This window comes from Camarhynchus parvulus, chromosome 9 (genome assembly GCF_901933205.1).
Source record: "Camarhynchus parvulus chromosome 9, STF_HiC, whole genome shotgun sequence".
NCBI lineage: Eukaryota > Metazoa > Chordata > Aves > Passeriformes > Thraupidae > Camarhynchus > Camarhynchus parvulus.
In genome coordinates, this window is record NC_044579.1 from 18,269,032 (window position 1) to 18,288,503 (window position 19,472).

A 19,472-nucleotide genomic window follows, 5' to 3' on the forward strand; every position below is an offset into this window, starting at 1 on the left:
TTAATCTACATTATACAGGCATCACTTATCCCTACATTTTTGAGGAAAGTCAAGATGAAAGCCACTCCACGAGCCAGGATAGTCCCATCAGAAACATCCAAGGAGCAGTGTTGGCGTGCCTCTTTGGGAGATGGGATTGCTTAGTAGCTGAGGCGATGACCCAGAATTCAAGAGTAAGAGGAAACAACAACTGAGGCCACCACACACCTTCCTAATGCTGCTGCTTTGGGGTGCTGAGGGCACTGGGGCTCTTTTTTCTACCCTTTTCCCCGCATTTTCTGCACTTGCTGGTTGTCACCTTCCCAGCCCCAGCGGCTGTAACAGAAGGAGTCAGGTTGGAAGGGACCTGTCCCACGTCCCTGCTCAGGCAGAGTCACACTACAGCACAGGGAGCAGCCCTGGAACTCCAGGGCCAGCCGCCGCCACCAGCGCGCCCCACACGCGGCGCCGCCGCCTCCCGGGCCTTCCGCCCCGCCCACTCCCGGCCTTATGAGGCACCGCGCACCTGACGTCAGATGCCGCAGCCAACGGCGGCCTCTGTTTAATCGGGGGCGAGGACGTTCGTTGCATATTCACGAGGCGGGCCCGGTGCCTGCGCAGTTGTCACGCTACCGCAGCCAATAGCAGCCTCTGTTTGCGGGGTGCTTGCATATTCATGTATGCATATTCATAGCCACGCACTGTCGGCGCTGCAGTGGCCGCGGCGAGGGGCGGGCCCGGCCCAGGCCCCGCTTCCTTGACGGCCCGTGTGCCTGCGGATCCGCGCCGGCAGCGGGAGGCGGAGCTGGCCCGCCCGTATTTATGCCGAGCTCCGCCAGGAGCGGCGCCGTGAGTGTGGGGCGGAAGCGCCCGGCTCCTCGTTCCTCTCGCCCGGGTGCAGGCGACGAGGATGAGCCAAAGAGACACCCTGGTGCATCTCTTTGCCGGCGGGTAGGTGAAGCCCCGGTCGCTGCTCCTGCGCTTTCCCCTTCCTCTCCCTGCGCTACGGGTCTGGCCCCGCTCCCGTGCCCGCCGCTGGCTGGCCTGGCCTGGGGGCGGCGGCGGCGGCCTGGAACGGCTGCCTGGGGACATCTCGGTAGGGCTGCGGGGGCTGTCCCGCTCCTCCGTGCCCGAGGGGCCGCGGGGAGGAGGGAGCGGGCGGCGCTCGGCTTCCCGCCCCGTGCCCTGAGGCCTTCCCGGGCCCGCTGCGCGCGGTCGGGCCCGGCCCCGGGTGTTGCGTTGTGTCACGGGTGGAACGCGGGCCCTTGGGGAGGCGGGGGTGGAGGCTTCCCGTAAAACCAGCCCCTCGCTCTGATCGCATTCCCGGGTTTGGCCCTGATCTGGCGTTTTCGTGGAGAAGCACGCAGGGCCCGCCGTGCGAGGTTCCCCCGCTGTAGGGAGCAGCCCCCGGACTGGCGTGGCGGCCTCGCGGGCTGGCACTGCCCGCTGGGCACGCTCTGCCCGGGGCCGCTGTATCCGTGCCATGCGGTTAACGCTCCGGTGTGTGCTGCGCGTCCCTGCGGGGCTTTGGCACCTCCAGCTCTCCAGCCACAAAGGCAGAAGAAATGGGAGGGGAAAATGTACTCAGAAATAAAGATGTAGCCTTGGTTAGGTTTGAGGTAACTTTTGTATCTTTGCAGCTATTAAAGAAGTTTCAAAATGTATGTTTTTAGGATTCAAAATGTGTGGGTTGTATTTGTGAAGCCTGTGGTTCTTCCAGGGGCGGGGTGGGAAGGGCACTCACCCTAAAAGGGAGAGCTGGGGGTCCTTGATTGTGATAGAGCGTTTGGGTAGTGAACATGACAGAAGTGATAGAGGACACACCTTGCATCCCGTGAGAGAGCTTGAAGCTGTGATTTTTCACAGAAGACGATGAGCTTGCTGCTTCTGGACTGAGGTGTTTGAGGTGGAAGAACAGTGATTGATTGATTCTGATCAAGTCTGAGTGACTTGGACACGTGTCAGTACTTTCTCTGCTTCTGGCACACTTTGAAGTATTGTACACCTGATCCAGTGCCTGTGTGGGGGCTTTTTCATCCCCTTCCACCCTGTTTAAGAGGAGAGTAGTTATGCAGCAGGAGGCCCAAGATGTAGTAGTGTGTACTGTTTTCTGCAGGCTTTGCATCCTTGTAAGCATTCAGAAAAGCAATAGCAGGAGCTGCTGCAGAGAATCCAGCAGAGGGCTACAAATACGATGAGGTGTCTGGAGCATCTGTGTTATGAGAGCAGACTGGAGGAGCTGGGCCTGTTTTCTGGTCCAGTCTGAGAGGAGGTGTCATTAATGCATATGAATATCTCAAAGAGGTGCAAGAGAATGGTGACAGGCTTTTTTCAGTGGTGCCCAGCAACAAGACAATGAGCAGAGGCCATAAACTAAAACACAGGAAGTTTCAGCTCAACATGAGGAAGAACTTTATATTGAGGGTGGCAGAGCAGTGGAACAGGCTGCCAAGGGAATTTGTGGGGTTTGCCTCTCTGGAGACATCCCAAACCCACCTCGACGTGATTCTGTGTTACCTGCTCCAGGTGACCCTACTTTAGCAGGGACATCAGACAACATGAGGTCCCTTCCAGCCCTAAGGATTCTGTGAGTGGTGTCTGATTGTGGTCCTTCAGCTTGACAGCTCTGCACAGGGAAGATTACTGAGCAGAATTGTGCATTATGTCAGAAACAGGTTTGTAAACTTGCAACTTGAGAGCAGATGAGGATTGCTCAGCTCAGCTTGCTCATTCCTATTTATTGCAGAGCAGTCTGGTCGATGGGTAGGTGGTGGCCAGCTGGGTTAGGGGTTATGCTGTGAGGAAAAGGCTGAGTGTGAGCCACATGTGTCCTGTAACCTTAGTTCACCCAAGCTAACACTGTGTATTTGGTCACATTTGGCAGTAGAAGAGTTTTTTGGGGTCATCTCATGACTTTGCAAGCATGGTGCACTGCAGATCACCTGAGTGATCTTTAGTCTTCAGTGAAACTTAGAGGAAGGAAGCTTTGTCGCTTTGTTTGCCTTTAAGTTGCACCAGAGCCTCTATGGAAACAACATGATTATCTGCTGGTTTCTTTTTTTTCTTCCCCCCAGATGTTCAAGTTCATTCTTCAGTTCCTGCTTTCTATAATGAAACTTTGACAGATGACATTGCTGGTTTAGTAGCCTAAGTGGGACTGTCCTGGGATTTCTCTGTAGCTGCCTAGGCTGTAAGGGGTTTTCATGTGTATCTTCTCTTTTTCTCCCACTTGGTCAAATAGCAGCTGTTGTCACTGTAGGCATTATGTTGGTAGTATAAACTCAGGTGCTATTTATTCAAGCATGCATTTGAACATTCTTCATTCTTAAATTAAAAAGTCATGTGATTGAAATGTGGGATGTAGATGAACATTTTTAGTTCAAGTAGTAAGTTATGGCTGCTATTTTAGTTGTCAGACTCCTTTTAAAAAGTAGTAGAAAACCTTAATATTTTGCTATGTAGAAAAGATTCATATGTTTTGGATGTACTGCCTTGCAACCATACAGTGACAACTCAGGTGTTGGCTACAAAAATAGTGTTCAGTTTTTTATGATTTAGTCTTCATTTCCAGAAACCTTATGACAGTAATGGTATACCATACAAACTTCCATCAGAGCAGTGAACTTATGTCAGTGTTGTTTCCTCAGCAAAAGGAGGGATTTGGGTTAGGAGGTGGGCAGCTGCTTTTCTGACTTCACACTTGGATAGTCTCAGGTTTGCTTCTTTACTTCACTCTTGGTGTTTCTTGCAGAAATTTGGCTGTTTTCTAATTTAGTGTGTGAGGAAGTATAGGGAGGAGCTTCTTTATTTATCTTGATTATAGAACTGTCTCAAATTGGTCTGTAATTGTAATCACAGTCTGTCTGACAGAGGTTCTTAGCAAATCCCTACGGAGGCTGAAATGGTTAAGGTGCAGAAGATGTATTTAACATAAGTGTCTGAATTGTCAGCAAATAAGACACTGCTGAAATGTGTGAAGGAAAGGTAAGAGACCCTTGGGCTTTTCTGATTTCAGAAGGTTGTTAATAATGTGTAGCAGGTATTGTGATGATGGGGGCTTTTTTACACTATTTTAGGAAACAGCCCCTTGAGCCATAACTGAGTTGCCAAGCACTCAGCTCCTCTCTGCCCTAAAACACATTTGTGGCATAACCTTGGATGTATTTCAGAGCAAGTGAGAAGGAGGTTAGTGCCTTTCAGTCCAAACTTTAGGTTATCTTTATGTTCAGGTACACTTTTGTGTGAAATAAGACAGTGTTTGTTGAAAGATTGGGGTTTGCTCCCTGGGGTTACTAAATTGCATGAAAATTGCTGTCAGTACTTGAGAAACTGTGCCACTGGTATTTTTCTCACATTTCTTTCTAGGTGCTTTGAGCTGTTTTTACTTAATACAAATGTTATTGTAAATATTGATTTACCCAGTCTCTTAATAAAAGCTACACTGTTCATGTTGATGTTTGCTTTAGATAATGGAACCCAGTGATGCTTGATCCCCTGGTGGTGTTTTTCCTGTTTTCACTTGTAAGTTTCTATGTGGCAGCACATCAGGGGATTTTATTTTTACACTGTTCAATTACACACCACAAGTTTGATTAGTATTTGTAGTTTATAGATGTGAGCTTAACTTACACTTTTTAAGTTTCAGCAAAGAAACATAATCGGTGAGTAGAGTGATTAAGGGTTTGTGGCTGCTAGTACTCTAGTTGAACAGTATTATATGGGGGAAACCCTGAAAGTTCTGGATTAATGAATGCTGTTTGTGAAAGCTGAACTTGCTAAAGCCCTTCTATACTCTCTGAAGGCTGATAATATAAATGTAATATCCAAAGCTGCAGCTTTGATGTGCAAGTTACTCTGGTTGTAAGACATGTGCATGAAACTGCTAGTAGACTTGGAACCTGAATTTGCAGTAACTGATGAAGAGAGAAAAAGTTCTGTTCTGTTTGTAAGTGGCTTGGATACTTTTTTTTTGGACAGAATTTTGAGCTCAGTTTATGTGCTGTTTCATTAGACAGCCAGTGTTTGCATGGAACTTTCATTTCGTACAGAAAAGATAAGTAGCTGGTAAAATACATTCATTAAAGTAGACCCAAGATAACAGGGTCAAGGTTTATCTTTAAGTCTTTGAGGGTGTGGTTACAAACCTGCTGTGGAAGGTGAATCTGAAACTAGCACTAGACAGCCATGGCTTTTGTTTTCATAAAAGGCATCATTATCTCAAGGAATTAAAAAATGTGCACTGAGAGTGTTAGTTGGAAGTCAGGCTACAGTGCCATTTGGAATATCAATCTGCTTTAGAGCACTTTTAGTCAGTCCATGGCTGAATTTGAGACCCTTATCCATGCTGGAGCTCTCTCTGTTGGTACTTGCAGGGCTGAAAGGTACCAGTAGAAGACACTTAGCTGCTCTGGACAAGGGCAGGGAGTCCTTAGCTGACACCTTAACCTTGCAATAATAAGAGAACTTTCTTGTGTAGCCATGTCTGGAAGGAGAACCTGGGATTTGAGTGCCAAACAGATTTAGGTTTTTGAAGCATGTGTGTATTTTTTTTCCTTGGAGTGTCACACAAATAATGCAGATGTGTCTGAGGAAAGTGGTTGTCAGAGCTGTACCTATTGAACAGTTAGCAGAATTTAAGGCCCAATAGCCCCAGGTTTGTTTCTGTTAAATCAGTGGGATTATGGTCTTCTTAATCACCAGTTGGGATCACATTAGATGTGGGTAGTTGAGGTTTCTTTTGTTGGGCTTTTTTTTTCCTTTCAGTATATGCTTTCTGGAGGCGAAATGTTCTCCTTAGTTTAGGAGACCATTGCCATCTTCCTAGGTTCTTCAGTCCAAGAGAGGTCAAGTAGACAGCTGTTTTTGTTTTCTTTTAGGTTTGTTGTGATCCTGCAGATGAGAACTACATCTTGTGATGTCCATGTGTCTTGTTCCACTGAGCGTGACATCTCATAAATTGTACAAGAAGGCTCAAGTTGAAATTTTAATTCTCTAGCTTGACTGCATTAATAGTGGGATTTTAGTCTTCCTTTTTTAACTGATGTGTTTAGTTCTGTAGATTTACCTACTGATCTCTGCTTTTCTGCCCTTCAAATTACTTGGGGCTTGCAGGTGGATTCTCATATCCTTTTATGATCAAGGTATTTTTGCTTGAAGTCAGCTTTGCAAGATTTTTTATACTCACATGGTAAAGCTGAAGAGGACTTGTAGTAAACATTGATTAGAGGCAAATATCACATTTAGGATAGGTAAGATGTGCAAGTGGTCTTCTGAATAGCATTCACTGGAAACTGCAGTAAGCATTCAGACATGGGAGTGTCTCAGTCTTGCCATTCTTCACTTCCCATTTATACTGTGTCAGCAGGAGTGTGTTTATTCACCTACTTACTCTAGCGGGTGAAATTCATCTAATCCTGGAGAAAAAGTTACACATTAGTAAATGTTCCTACAAGTCACACTTGTTGGGGCCTGGTGCATGCATGACTGGAAGAACTCAAGCCTGGAGTGGTTTTAGGTAGTAGAAATTTCTGAAGTAATTTACAAAATCCTAGCTGCATTATTGAGAAGAAATCTCATGTTTTTCAAACTGCTAAAAAAATGTTTTTCTGAACTGTTCTAGTTCCTAATTTGTGTTAAACCACAAACTAAAAGTATTCCCCTTAATTTGAACCAGTGAGGAGGGGAGCAGGAAAGGTGCCAGCAATCTGCTGGCAATTTATAGAGCACTTGTTGTAGGCTGGAGCTGGTGGCTGACTGTCAGTGACCTGGCAGGACTCGAGCACAAAAACATAGCTGTTTCTGGTGGTATTCCCAGGAGTGTGTTAAATAAGCAAGGCTGGAAATACATTTCTAAGTAAAATCCACTGTCCTTGATGCTGTAACAGAACAGCTGCTATGCTTCTTAAAAGTTGCTTATTTGTACAGAGCGTATATTTTTAATTGTTCCTCTTTTTGTTTACCCACAAACTCTGTTTATTGACAGTTTTTCATAAACAGATTTTTGTCAAGCCTTGAGGTGTTTATCTTAAAGGTCAAGTGAAATAGACAAGTCAGGGTAGTTACTGGATTATGCCTTTATAATTCAAATTTAGTGACTCTTGTGACCATTGAGAAAGTTCTGGTTCCTCAACATATCAAAACATTTCTTTCACTCCTTCCGTTTCAGATGTTGTCTCTGTTATATGGGGCTTTTTGAGGGCTGGGAAAGTGATGTGTTACTTTGACAGAAGTAGAATTTGGGGATTTTGCCAAGACTCACATTACAGAACCACACAGCACTGTTAAACTTCTTAGCTTTCTTCAGCCGTAAGAAGAAATTTGAGATCCTGAAGACTGGGGACAGCGAAGAAGTTTAATTCAAACTATCAATACGTAGTGGAAAACATTGAAAATATTGTTGGGTTCAGTGGGGACATCTTAAATTGTTTAAGAAAAGCCTAACCAGAGAAACACAGCAGCAAGAAACTGCCAAGGGTGCTGATTATTTGCAATTACTTGAATGGCAGAATGTGGTGCAGGAAAAGGCTCTTAAAGGGAGGTGGATGAATCTGCTGCTTCTTTAGGATGCCTGTGAGCGTGGTGCTGCCTGCTGTTTATCTGCTGGCTGTCAGTGCCCAGTGCTGCTGCAGCCAAACCAGCAAGCACAGAGCAGCTGTGTATGAGCCCCCTTCCCAGTAACCCCCTGCTGAGTGAAGGGTGTCTGACCATCCCCCTGAGTGTCTGGTACAAGTGCTGCAGGCCAGCACCCCTTGTGATTGGAGTGTGGTGTAGGGGGGCGTGCAGGGCATGAGCTCCAGGTCAGTGTTAATCTTCAACTTCAGAAAACGTTTCTGCTCTGTTGTAGCCGGGGGGTGAGAGGGGTAAAGGCTCCAAACTCCAAGCCCTGTTCAAGAATGCAGGTCAAGTTTTTTGGTCCTCATTTCTTCCTTACTTCCATAGCATTTATCTCATTAATATAAATCATACCTTGTGCTTTCTCTTGTGATTACTGTTGCTTGAAAGCAAGTTCTCGTGTAACCTGTCCAAAATAAATGCAGAAAAGTTTTCAAGAGAGTGAGCTCAAGGAGAACAGAAATGGAGGGGTTGCAGGAAAGGAAGTAAACTCTAAAGCCAACTTCCTTCATTGCCTGCACAGGCATGTTACCATGGAGTGGGGTCTGGCTTGAACTGCAGGAAGCACAGACAGCTTTCTGTCTTTCTCAGAGCTTTAGAGCTTCAGTAGCTTCAGGTCAAATTGTTTTGGGAGCTGACCTACGTGTGCTTCTCATGTGCTGTTCTTGTTTTGAACCTTCACATTACAAGCTCTTACTATTTCCATCCCTGGCTAAAATAAATACTAGCATATCTACCCTCTTTCTGCAACTTTTAATTTTAAAATAAGTCTATTTGTAGCTTACTGTTAGAAGCAAGTGTATTGCTGATTCAGAGCAGGCTGCTTTGATGTCTGTGTCAGGCTGGAACTGCATGTGTGCAGCACCCACTGAAAGACTGTCTTTCATCTTCCTGTGATGACACTTTTTTTCCAGACTGGCAAAGAAACTCAATATCTTACCTCAATTAAACCTTGACAGAGAAAAGACTGCAGTCTAATACTGGAACTAGGGACAGGCAGGATGCCTTTAGGCTTAGTAATAGGATACCTCTAGGTCACTGGGTTTAAATGGAGTGTTAAGTGAACATCAGGCTTCTACTTGGCATCTCTACTCTGAGTTCACTTCATACAAACAGGATTAGGTTTGTAGGATGCCGTGCTGTATTTTTGGTATTCTCTGTGGTAGAGGAGAAATCAGGCTCCCCTCCTATGAAAATCTATAGGATATCTTGAGTCTTAGCTATTACTCCTAATTTGGACTGAACTCTCCTTTTCATTTTGGAAAAAAAAATTTAAAATTACTTGAACAGGCTTCAGGCTTACAGCTTATTAAAGGGTTTGGGGGTGTTTGAGCTTCTTGCCTTAGGAAAAAAGCTGATAACTATCTTGTCTGAATAAAGCACTTCCTGTTATTTATATGTTATTATATATATTTATTAGGGGAAGCAAATATGGGCCCTTTGACTTTAGTACAAATTGTATTTATGTGTTAGTGGATTTCAGACTGAGCTGTAGTTAGCATTAATACTTGAACTGAAATCTAGGTTTGCTTCATTGAGTTGGATTGTTTGTTTTTTAAAGGAGATAGGTAGTGTCCTGGCCATAGTTTTAAGAAGGGTGTTTAGCAGTGTTAAGAATACTGATCTCTGAAAAGGTTGAAGAGACTGTCTTGAAACTCAGAATTTGTGGATTTGCTGTTTTTTCCCTCCAAGGCTGCAGTTGCAGAGCTAGGACTGTAGACATTAATATGTGAGTTCTGAAGAAGCCTTGGCTTGCTCCCAAGCTCTGCCCAGTGAGCAGAGCTGGGCAGGGCAGAATGCTCTGGCTGCACTGTGGTTGGGCAGAAGGGCAGGAACTGCCGTCAGCACAAGTTGTGCATGGCTTGCCTTGGTTTACTCTCAGGAATGAAAGCAGACTGAAGCAAACCTGGTCAGCCACCTGAGCTCTTCTGGCTTTGCAGTTTCTACTCTAGAGTACCTGGTCAGCCTTGCTGAAGTGGGCAGAGCTTGGGAGCATTTGGACAATAGCTGCTTTCATGGTGCAGTGACCAAAATACAGTCAGGCTTTTGAAGATGTTACTAAATGGCAACATCACAGATTTTACCAGCTTTTACACATAGTCCTGTGTGCATATTGCATAAATCTTTTCTGCCCTTAAGGATTTTTGGCACCTTTTTTTGTGGTCAGGAGCACATTAAACATTAAAGAAAAAGGTAAAATTTATCATAAGAAGTTAAACATTGAAGCTACTGAGCTACTTTCCAGAACTGATTTGGACAATGTGTACTGTGCACCTTCGCTACGTTTTGTGTGTTTAAATTTTCACTTCAAGTTGTGGGATTTGCAGACTGACTTAGCAGTTTGCTTGCCTTCAAGGGCACATAACTGTCATTGTCACACATGGTCCCATTGGTTCTTCACTTTTTGCAGTGGGACTGTGTTGACTGTAATGTCAATTCCATGTGAATGTATCCTTCAGTTTCTTTTTCTCTTAAAAGCATGATCCTGTTTATCTTTGCAGATGTGGAGGTACTGTTGGTGCAATTCTGACATGTCCACTGGAAGTTGTAAAAACACGCCTGCAGTCCTCCTCTGTGACTCTCTACATCTCTGAAGTTCATCTCAACACTCTGAATGGTGCTACTGTCAACCGAGTAGCCAGAGTTTCTCCTGGACCTCTCCACTGTCTGAAGTGAGTGTACTTGGCACAAGGGTTTGGGTTCATTTTGGGGAGGGAGGAGATCAAAATCTGTATAAAAGATTCAGACTTTATATCTGTCATGATGCTCCCAGGAGATGATTTTCCATATTTTGCCTTTTAACTATGTTTCCAATTTTTTGAATGTCCTTCATGCTTGAGTGTGGATGTTGAAGTAGCCAGAGCATGTGTACCTTTTACAACTCACAGCTCCAAACTGCACCCCCAAAATTCACGGATACTTGAGTGCCAGACTCCCGTTTTCATCCTGAAAAAGCATTAGTATAAGACTTCTTTTTTTAAACTGTTTTGTGTCCTAATCATAGAAGTTACTGAATATGGAGGCAATTAAAATTAACTCAGTTTCTTAGTCTCTTTCAGTTTTCACCACCCCCACACAGTTTTTGCCTTTGAATATCTTCTGGTGGATATGTGACTTGTAACATTCTTTTAGAGCTACTAAGAAATAGCTGAGAAATGTCTCTTGCAGTGATCTGTGTTATGTAGTGCCTGACTGAATGGGGGCTGCCTTTCCTCTCCTTGTTAGCAGTGCTTGTGTAGCTCAGGAGCCAGCAGGGAAGTTGCAATCCTGCAGTTAAACTGCTTGTATGGCCCACAGAAAGGGTTCACTTTTCCTGGGGGACTCAGGCTAGCCAGTTCAGGGAGGGGGGAGGTACCCTGGGTATTTGGGGATGTGGGGAGAGTTCCTACAGGAGTGACCTGCTGCTGCGTCTTGCATTAGAAAGTTGGTTGAGTCTTGACAACTTCTATTCTTAATTAGTAAGAAGTAGTTTGTGGAGAGCCCCTTCTGGCAGTTGAAGTGTAGGGTTTAAACTTAATCGGGTTAGAGCACAGGATTTGCTTAAATGGGGGTTGTACCCATATAGCTCCTTGAATGGAAGATCATTCTTATCATGAGAGTTTGGGTTCAGAGCCTTTTCCTGGCTCTTTTTTCAGGGTCTGATGGGTGAACATGTTGGGAACAGGTGTGGGAAGGAAAGGCTTGGATTGTGACCAGCCAGGAGATCTGCTTGACTTAATGGCTTCTCTTGATGGAAGTAGAGTGCTTCAGCTTCTTTCTGAATGCTTGGTTAAGAATTTATTTTCCATTTAGAAATGTATAGCAATGAATAGCAGGTTGAATAGATGTGTTTTTATAATGCTTCTCTGCTAGAAGCTTGCTATGCCTTAAATGAAGCTGAAGATAACTTGGTATTCCCAGGAAGCAACTTCAGACTGAGGTAGAGGTAGCCCATGATGAAATGTATTGGCTTGTTTGTTTGTTAGTTTGTCTTTAACAATTGCCTTCTCACACATGCTGTTTATCTGTAATACAAGAATGTATCTCTTCTGCTGCATTTGTTCTTTGCTTAGCTGTGTTTTCTTTCAGGCCATTATCAAAGGGCTGAGATGCAAAGCCTGGGTTTCAAGTTCTTTAAATAGAGTAAATATGAAAAGATCCCAAATGACATGGCAATGGACTGTGATAATAAAAATAGATATGTGCAGGACGTAACTACTCTTGGTTAAGGTTAGGGCTGCTTAGTGAGGAAGTAAAACTGGATTCCTTTGTCACTGTCATGCCCTTACTGTCATTAGATATTTTTTGACTCATAGCTGTCAGACTTTGATTGTGTCATAGCAAATTTGGTGCAGTGCTCAAGGCTCACATTATTCAGTCTAAAAGCAGAGTGGTTCAGGCAAATTATGTCAGAATTTCAGTGAACTGACTGCTGTAGAATCACTTCTGCATCTTAAGCATCAGTGGAGGTGACTTGAAAGGCATCTCTGTCAGGAAACAAACTCAGAAAAACAGGTGACTCTATTCTCTGGCAACAAAAGCAAATTCTTTTTTTTCCTCACATATCTGTGTTGCATGTCATATTATATTTTCTCATCATTCATGTTGCACAATTTAAACCTGAGGTCTTGCTAATGGAAATCTCACCAGCCTCCCAGTGCACCTCTCCGTGTGACATAAGAAAGTCAGCTGAGGCTGTATGGAGCACTTTCCTGCTCTTCCAACCATGGACTTGCCCTTAACTGCTTTCAATAAACAAGTGCAGGCCCTGGGATCTGCTCTTTAATTCAAGTTTGTGTCTTATTTTCAGTGCAGCCTCTGGCACTCCTCCAGCTGGTGTCAGAATGCAAAACAGTAACTACCTCCATTATAATCCTGTCTGTTGCAACCTCTCTTTAGCTCTTTGCTACTCTGTCAAATTCTGGGACTGTAGATCCAAAAGAAGCAAACAGACCTGCTACACTTCATTCCCAAGTTTCAAAGACACTGAGCTTCCTGCTGCTTTGAATGCATCTGCACCTATATGTGCATATATTCATGTGTAACACATGATGTGGTAGTAGTGGTTTAAGTGGATACAGATCATGTTAATTGGGTTCAGCATTGCAAGGCATAACAATGCTTTCATGATGACTGACAAGTCCAAATAATTTGTATTTCCAAGGTGTCTTTGCGTGTATGTTCAGTGTTCCAATTACTGCTGTAGATCAGCAGATGCTGCCCACATAGTGAAATCATAGTTGATCATTATGGACAAAAAGCTGGATGTTGATGGACACATTAAATGTCAGTATTCCTAAATAGCAGTGATAACTGCAGAGCCACTGGTTTGTTTTTGCTTTGTGGAAGCAAAGGTAACCTTTTAGTTTGACTAAGCAGCAGAGCAATGGTGAATCAGCACCATTGAAATCAGGAAGTCAGAATAGGCTTGGAATCTCTTTAGTGCTATAGATTGCTTTCACTTGTTTGTTCTGATAGTAAATTCCAAACAAAATGGCCATTTATACAAGGCCTTATTGAGTAATTGACTTGTCATTAACCTGCATGGCTCTTTGAAGAAGAAATATACAAAACTATTTGTGTATGTTTACCATTGTTTCTAAATCAGTAAGCACAGGGTTCTGTTTTGTAGCATCTGTGGATGTAGTTAATTCTTAACTTTAAATCTGGTTCTAAAGTAATGGCTAGAGCAATTTCCAGTAATGGGATGCAGGTAGTCCTTGTTTCTCCTCCCATGTCCTACCATACTTTTTAAAATACCCATGTGATTAGCATCTAGATTGTGGGGCAGACTGATTTCACTAGAACTGAATATTCTTGTATAGTCTCTTACTGTGCCAGGGTACCTTGCTGCATAGGTCTTCAGCTCTTCCTGAAATCCCCAACCGTGTGGGATCCATATTGCAAAACTAAAGGACTAATAATGCCTTATTTGAAGTCTCAACTCACTGCTTGTACCATGCCTTCCTGTAAATTCCACAAATGTGCAAGGCTGCCCTCCCACTCAAGGTTTACAAACCTTGGGAGCTGAAGGGTGGTGAAAGGAGTGTAGTGTAGAATGAAGTATTTTTGCTCCTGAACAATCTACAACCTACGTGAATTGGAATGTTTCCATGCTTAGTATTTTCTCCCGGATTCAAGGACGCTTTCTTTAACTTCCCAACAGACAACTCTGTACATGTAAGTTAAATCTGTATCAAGATCTCAAGTCTTATTTCTGCATTTAGTTTATGCTTTTCTTGGTATTTTGAGCAATAATGGAATTTTTTCTGCTGATTCTAGGAAATGACTAATTTTCTTTGTGGTCCACACTGTATTATTGCCAGTAGCTATGAAAGTTTTTCACATGATGTAGTTTTGATGGTTAGTGCATGCCTTAATTTTGCTCTGAGTGTTACAGTATTGTCTTCTTGTTTTCTAGGATGATCTTGCAAAATGAAGGCCCTCGTTCTCTGTTCAGAGGGCTGGGTCCTAATTTAGTTGGCGTTGCTCCTTCCAGGTAAATACAAACATGCACAATAAATAAATATATTAAAGGCTTTAGTGTGTATTTGAAATAAGTCTTGCATCTATAGTTGTAAATACTTAATTAGCAGCAAGTAACCTTTGGTTCCTGGGGTAACTTTTTGCCTGAGGAATTGAGCCATTTAGGTACTCCAGAGCTCCAGCTGTCTCAGCATTTCCTATCCTATGTGCTATTGAATAGTATTTACTGTTGTGTGCTATCCCTTATGCAGAGTTTTGTCCAGTTTAAACAAAAAATTCTTAAGGAATTGCACATGTAAGCTACAAGTTTGGATCTTGGAAAATACAAAGGTAGACTTAGCTTTCAGTTAATCCATCATCTTCAGGAAGCAATTATGTGATTGTAGCCTCAAAACACTGGGTCTTCCTTCCTGAGTTCTGGAGAAGCACAGCCTGGTGCTCCCTTGCAGGAGGAAGCCTGTTCTGAAACTATAAAAAGGGTGAGATACTGGGTTGGAGGAGAGACTTAGCAGCTGTCCCAGGGAAAGCAGATCCAGCAGTGGCCTGGGCTCCAAAGGGTACTGGGGCAGTGCAGGGCTGAGGATGTAAATCTGATCTAGTTGGCATTGGTGGTGTTGTTGTCTGTTGCTCTGCATCAGCACAAATACTCCAGTTCCTCAGCTGGTGCTGGCAGGCAGAGAGAGAGAACATTTTGCCAGAGTTGGAATTTATCTTTACATAGAGCTGTCAGCTGAAGTTCAGTCCAAAAATAGGAGAATACATGGAAAGAGTATAAAACAAAGCTGTGTAAAATTAATATATTCCTTAGAGCTGGATGAGGATACTGGAAGTTGTTTCCTGGCTCCTTTTTTTTTTCTTCTCTGTTTAAGAGAAGAGCCTTGATGCAGAGGGAATAGATTCCACAAAGGTTTTATTCTTTCCTTGACTTAGTGCCCTGCTTTTGTTTATTTGTTTCGTTTGAAGAGAAAACATTCCTATCTCCTGCACACTCAGTTGGAGATTATCTGAACTTTACTGGTTTGAAGTATTTGGATGTTTCTGAAAAATACTACTAAGCTGAACTTTAGTTCTGATGAGGTAATGTTCTTTAGATCCTCTGTGTAAATAAGAAAAAAACTTAATGAAATAATTAGGTTATCTTTATTTTAGCAAATATTTAAGGATATTGGAATATCAGAAGTGGTTTCTGATCACTAACTTAGCACTGCCCTTTGGAAAAGCTGAAGTAAACCCAGCAGCATTTTTGTTCTTGACACCTATGGGATATCAGCTTGCTAAAATGTCTGCTTGATGTAGTATGTAAACCTTATTTATAAGCACATCTTCATTTCCCTCTGGCTGATTCTGTCTTCAACCAGTACTTCATTTCAATTAAGCATTAGCTAAGTGGATTTAACATCAGCTCTTTGTTTAAATAAGCTGTAGAGAAGCATATTTCATAACACATCCAGTGTACTTAACTGAGTTCAGGTTCCATTTTAGAAATTACACCCATAAAGCAAGCACTTTATCTTCTTTGTAATAAAGAAAAACACGTTCACACAGCTAATGAGGTTAATGTTCTGCTTGGGAAAAGTGGCACATTGATTTTTTTTTTCTCTTGCAGAGGGATGTCTGTAGATTTAAAACAACAGAATTACAACCTGAAGTGTGAGGTTTATATGTGCTTAAAATAAGTTTTTTAGATTTAATGAGTGAAAGCAACCATTTTTTGTAATACATTGAATTGGGTTGCTGACTTTGCCTAGCTTTGTTTGGATACCAGCTCACAGACTTGTGTAGCACAAGTTTACAACATTTTTCATGGTGTGTTGAGAGACAAAAATCAGTGCTATAGTTTAAATGCTATAGTAATAAGAATGTTTGTTTCTTTTAAGAAGCTGCCTATTTGGTAGTTTTCTTCAAATTGTCCTGCTACTGAAATGACTTTAAGTCCATTAGAGAAAGTTTGTTCTATTATTTATGTTGAAGAATACTAAAACTTTTTCTGTGTTTTTGTTCTCTGGCTGAACTTCCTAGTGTCACAAAAATCATTGCCATATTTCAAACTATCTGTCCTTCCCCTCACTAATTGGTAATTGGAGCTATTGTGTGGAAAAAAAAAAAGTCAAGTGTCATGTTTAGTCTTTATTTCCATTCCTTGAATAGTCCCACTACTTTGCAAGAATTAATCCTTGAGTATTTCTTTACTGGGGAAGGGAGTTTTAGCCCAAGATAATCTTCAGTCATTGAAGTCAATGATGCTACTTGTTGAGAATTTTGAAATGTAAAACATATTATAACTTGGATTTTGTTCTAATTTTAGAGCAATATATTTTGGTGCTTACTCAAATTGCAAGGAAAAGTTGAACAAGATTTTCAATCCAGATTCTACCCAGGTACACATGATTTCAGCTGGTGTGGCAGGTAAGGATCTGTAACGTTTTTAGCTTCATCCTACAGTCATATCTGGAAATAAGAGGTGACAATAAATATGGAAAAAACCCCAACAAAACAGAGCATGCTCAGTAATTGAATGATGTCTTTTTAGTGGTTATCTGCCTTGGCCTGTCATTGGCTCTCTGGAGAATGTATGCATGAAATCGCACTAAGTGATAAATAACAGTGTGTGTCAACAGTCTTCTCTAGAAAACCTCCATGCCTGCTTTTTCAGTTGAAAATTTGTGAAATGAAAAATGTAACCTTTCAGAACAGTAACTTTTTGCTCTGTAAGCTATAACAGTGTTTGCACTGACTTCTTGTTTAATTCTTCCTAATCAGTTTTTTTACCACCACTTTCTGCTACAGCTTTGTATATTTAAATAATTTTTGTCTTTCAGAAATGTGCCAGCAGCTATTTGTGTAAATTACATGTAACACTCCTTCCTCCTTTGCTTATATACCAGTCTATGAGAAGTTTGCTCTGCCACTAAAAAGTCAGAGGAGAGCAGATTTTTCATAGTTCTCATGTATTTTCATCTCTGTAGAAATAATTCCTATTTTATATCTGCAGCGTAACTTTAGTGTATTTTAGCAGCTACAAATATTTATTGCTTGATTTGAATATTCTGTGCTTTGGGGTCATTAACAAGGGGGAGTTAAAGGCAACTGAGCTGAGTTATGGTCATGGACTCGTGCTGATAAAATCAAAACATGGGCTGGCAACACTTTATCTGTTGTTGCCTGTGCCTTTCCTGCACAAAAACAAATGTTCAGGTTTTTTTATAGGCCATGGGCACTTTACAGATGAATTCTGACAATTGTTGAAGTTCTTAAGTCCTGTCAAATTTTACAGCCAGTCTGTGAGTACTGGCAATCTGGAATGGACTGATAAAGGTGTGATATCAGAATAAGGAATAGGATTTGTTTTCTATTTAATGCTTGCTAATAATCTGATACATAGAGATATGTTACATAGTGTATAAAATATAAGTGACATTAGCTTTATACCTAAATGACACTAATGTTCATCTCTGGCACATGAAATGTTGTGACAGTTTTTAATCTTTAAGGTGTAGGAAGAGCTCCTTTATTTGGCCCAAGTCAGACAAGGACAATGCAGTGTTTGGTTTTTTTATCATCTGGAAATGAGTGGTTTTGTTTGTTGGTGAACAGCATGGAAAATGGGATGGAAGGGGATTTAATGAAGAGTTCAGCCTAATCAGTTAATTGCATCAAGGAAGATGAAGAGTCTTCAGGTCTTTGTCAAGGGAATAAAACATGCCCTTAATTTGGGGGCAGAGGGAAGCGGGGGGGTATAACAGGTCTGTCCTAAATTGAAGGCAACTTGTGCATCTTGTGCAGTGCTGCAGACGAATGAAGATTCTGAGTGTTCCTCGTCTTTGCAAGTTGCTGCCCTCATTCTGTAAAGCACATGTGTGGAGATGTGCTGTAGTGCCTTTTCCTGGGTGTTTGCAGCCCCAAGCTGTAGTTTGTCGTGTAGCTGCTTCCCTACCAGAAGGTTGGTGTTGTGCATTTGTACATGCAGCTGCAGTAAACTGGGAAATGGATTTCAGCCTTAATTGCTGTTTGCCTTCTTTCCTTTTGTGTACAAGTTCTAACACTGAACAGCTCTTGGGGCTGTTAACCTTCTTATACTTCCCAGGTTCTGCAGTTGTATTTCTAAACCACAGTCAGTGAAACAGAATGCTCAGTGCAGGCTCGCATCATAGTTCTTGGCACTGCACCGTAGGAAATTCTCAGGTTCTTTGACAAACAGCATTTCAATTCTCTCTTCTGGTGTTATTCTGATATATGAAAAGGACTCTGCAGTTAAAATTAACAGTGCTTTCTTGGGAATGTGCCTAACCTTGTTTTTGTAATTCTAATATATTTCAGAAAATGCACTTAAACCAGCTATTAACAGTTTTACCTGCAAGGTTTGTATTGCTGTATGATGCAAATCACCTTAAAGAGATGGCAAAATAACAGGGACAAGATGAAATGTGAGCTCTTACTTGGTTGACAGGTTAATACATAGGATCATTGCAATATTTGCTTTGGAACCTAAGGTTTCAAAATTGGCAAGGTGGATAAATACTTCAGAATTAGCAAAAAAAGAAAAATAATCAGTGTTGGTGTTTTTCTTTTTCAGCTGCCATTGGTTTCAGTAAGGAATTAAGCAATTCAGTCTTAAATGAGGGTTATTGTTTTGTTGGTGGTTTTTTGGTGGGTTGGTATTTTTTTGGATATGACCTTCCTGTTTCATAAAGTCTAATATCTATTTAGCATGAAGTGAGATTTGCACTTACAAAGCTTTTCCTGTAGGTTGCAAAATACAGTAATGATGCAAAAATATGTTTTTAAACAACATAATTGTAACATTGTTTTATTAAAGTACTGCAAATAGTGAACTTCAGCCAACTTTAAATTCTGTTTATTTGTATAATGTGCTAATACATGTCTCAGGCTAGACTGATGTCATTATTAAATAAGGATGGTTTTGTGCACTTGGTGTTTTTGGGAGTGAAAAGCTGATGTATAGTATTTTAAGCATATTTTTGTTTGTTGGTTGGTTTTAGGCCTGACCCTTCATTCTCAAAATATCTATTTGTGGTTTTAAGGGTCTTCTACTAAGTTTATTTTATTCTAAGGAGAGTTAAGTATTTACATATTAGTAACTGATGCCTTATGCTAACAGAAATGAACACTGTCTTCTTGCTGTGCTAGTTTCCAGCATATAGAGAACATCCCCTTCATACCTAAAATATCTGTGTTGACATGAAGAAGTTGAGCATAAACATGGTTCTCTTTTTGCAAACTAGGGCAGGGAATATATCTGAGCTTGGTACAGAATGTTTGCTTGTGCAAAGACAGTTGATTTCTGGACATTTCCAAGTTAGGCTAAATTCTCAGATTCACTATAAACTCTGCCTTCTCATTGCACTCAACCTCTCTCACCACAGAGAAGAAAAGCTGTAGAGAACTGAATGAGATAC

The 19,472-nt window shown here is 41.9% G+C and overlaps 1 protein-coding gene across 1 annotated transcript in view; it reads left to right on the plus strand.

Annotated features, from left to right (window-relative positions):
• The first annotated feature begins 723 nt into the window (after nt 1-723).
• SLC25A36 (solute carrier family 25 member 36) overlaps nt 724-19,472 on the plus strand; it is a 30,252-nt gene continuing 11,503 nt past the window's right edge. The window contains exons 1-4 of the mRNA XM_030954316.1: nt 724-930; nt 10,092-10,262; nt 13,991-14,068; nt 16,361-16,461. Coding sequence (XP_030810176.1) covers nt 890-930; nt 10,092-10,262; nt 13,991-14,068; nt 16,361-16,461 — 391 coding nt within the window. The 5' untranslated portion in view covers nt 724-889. The remainder of the gene's footprint in view (nt 931-10,091; nt 10,263-13,990; nt 14,069-16,360; nt 16,462-19,472) is intronic.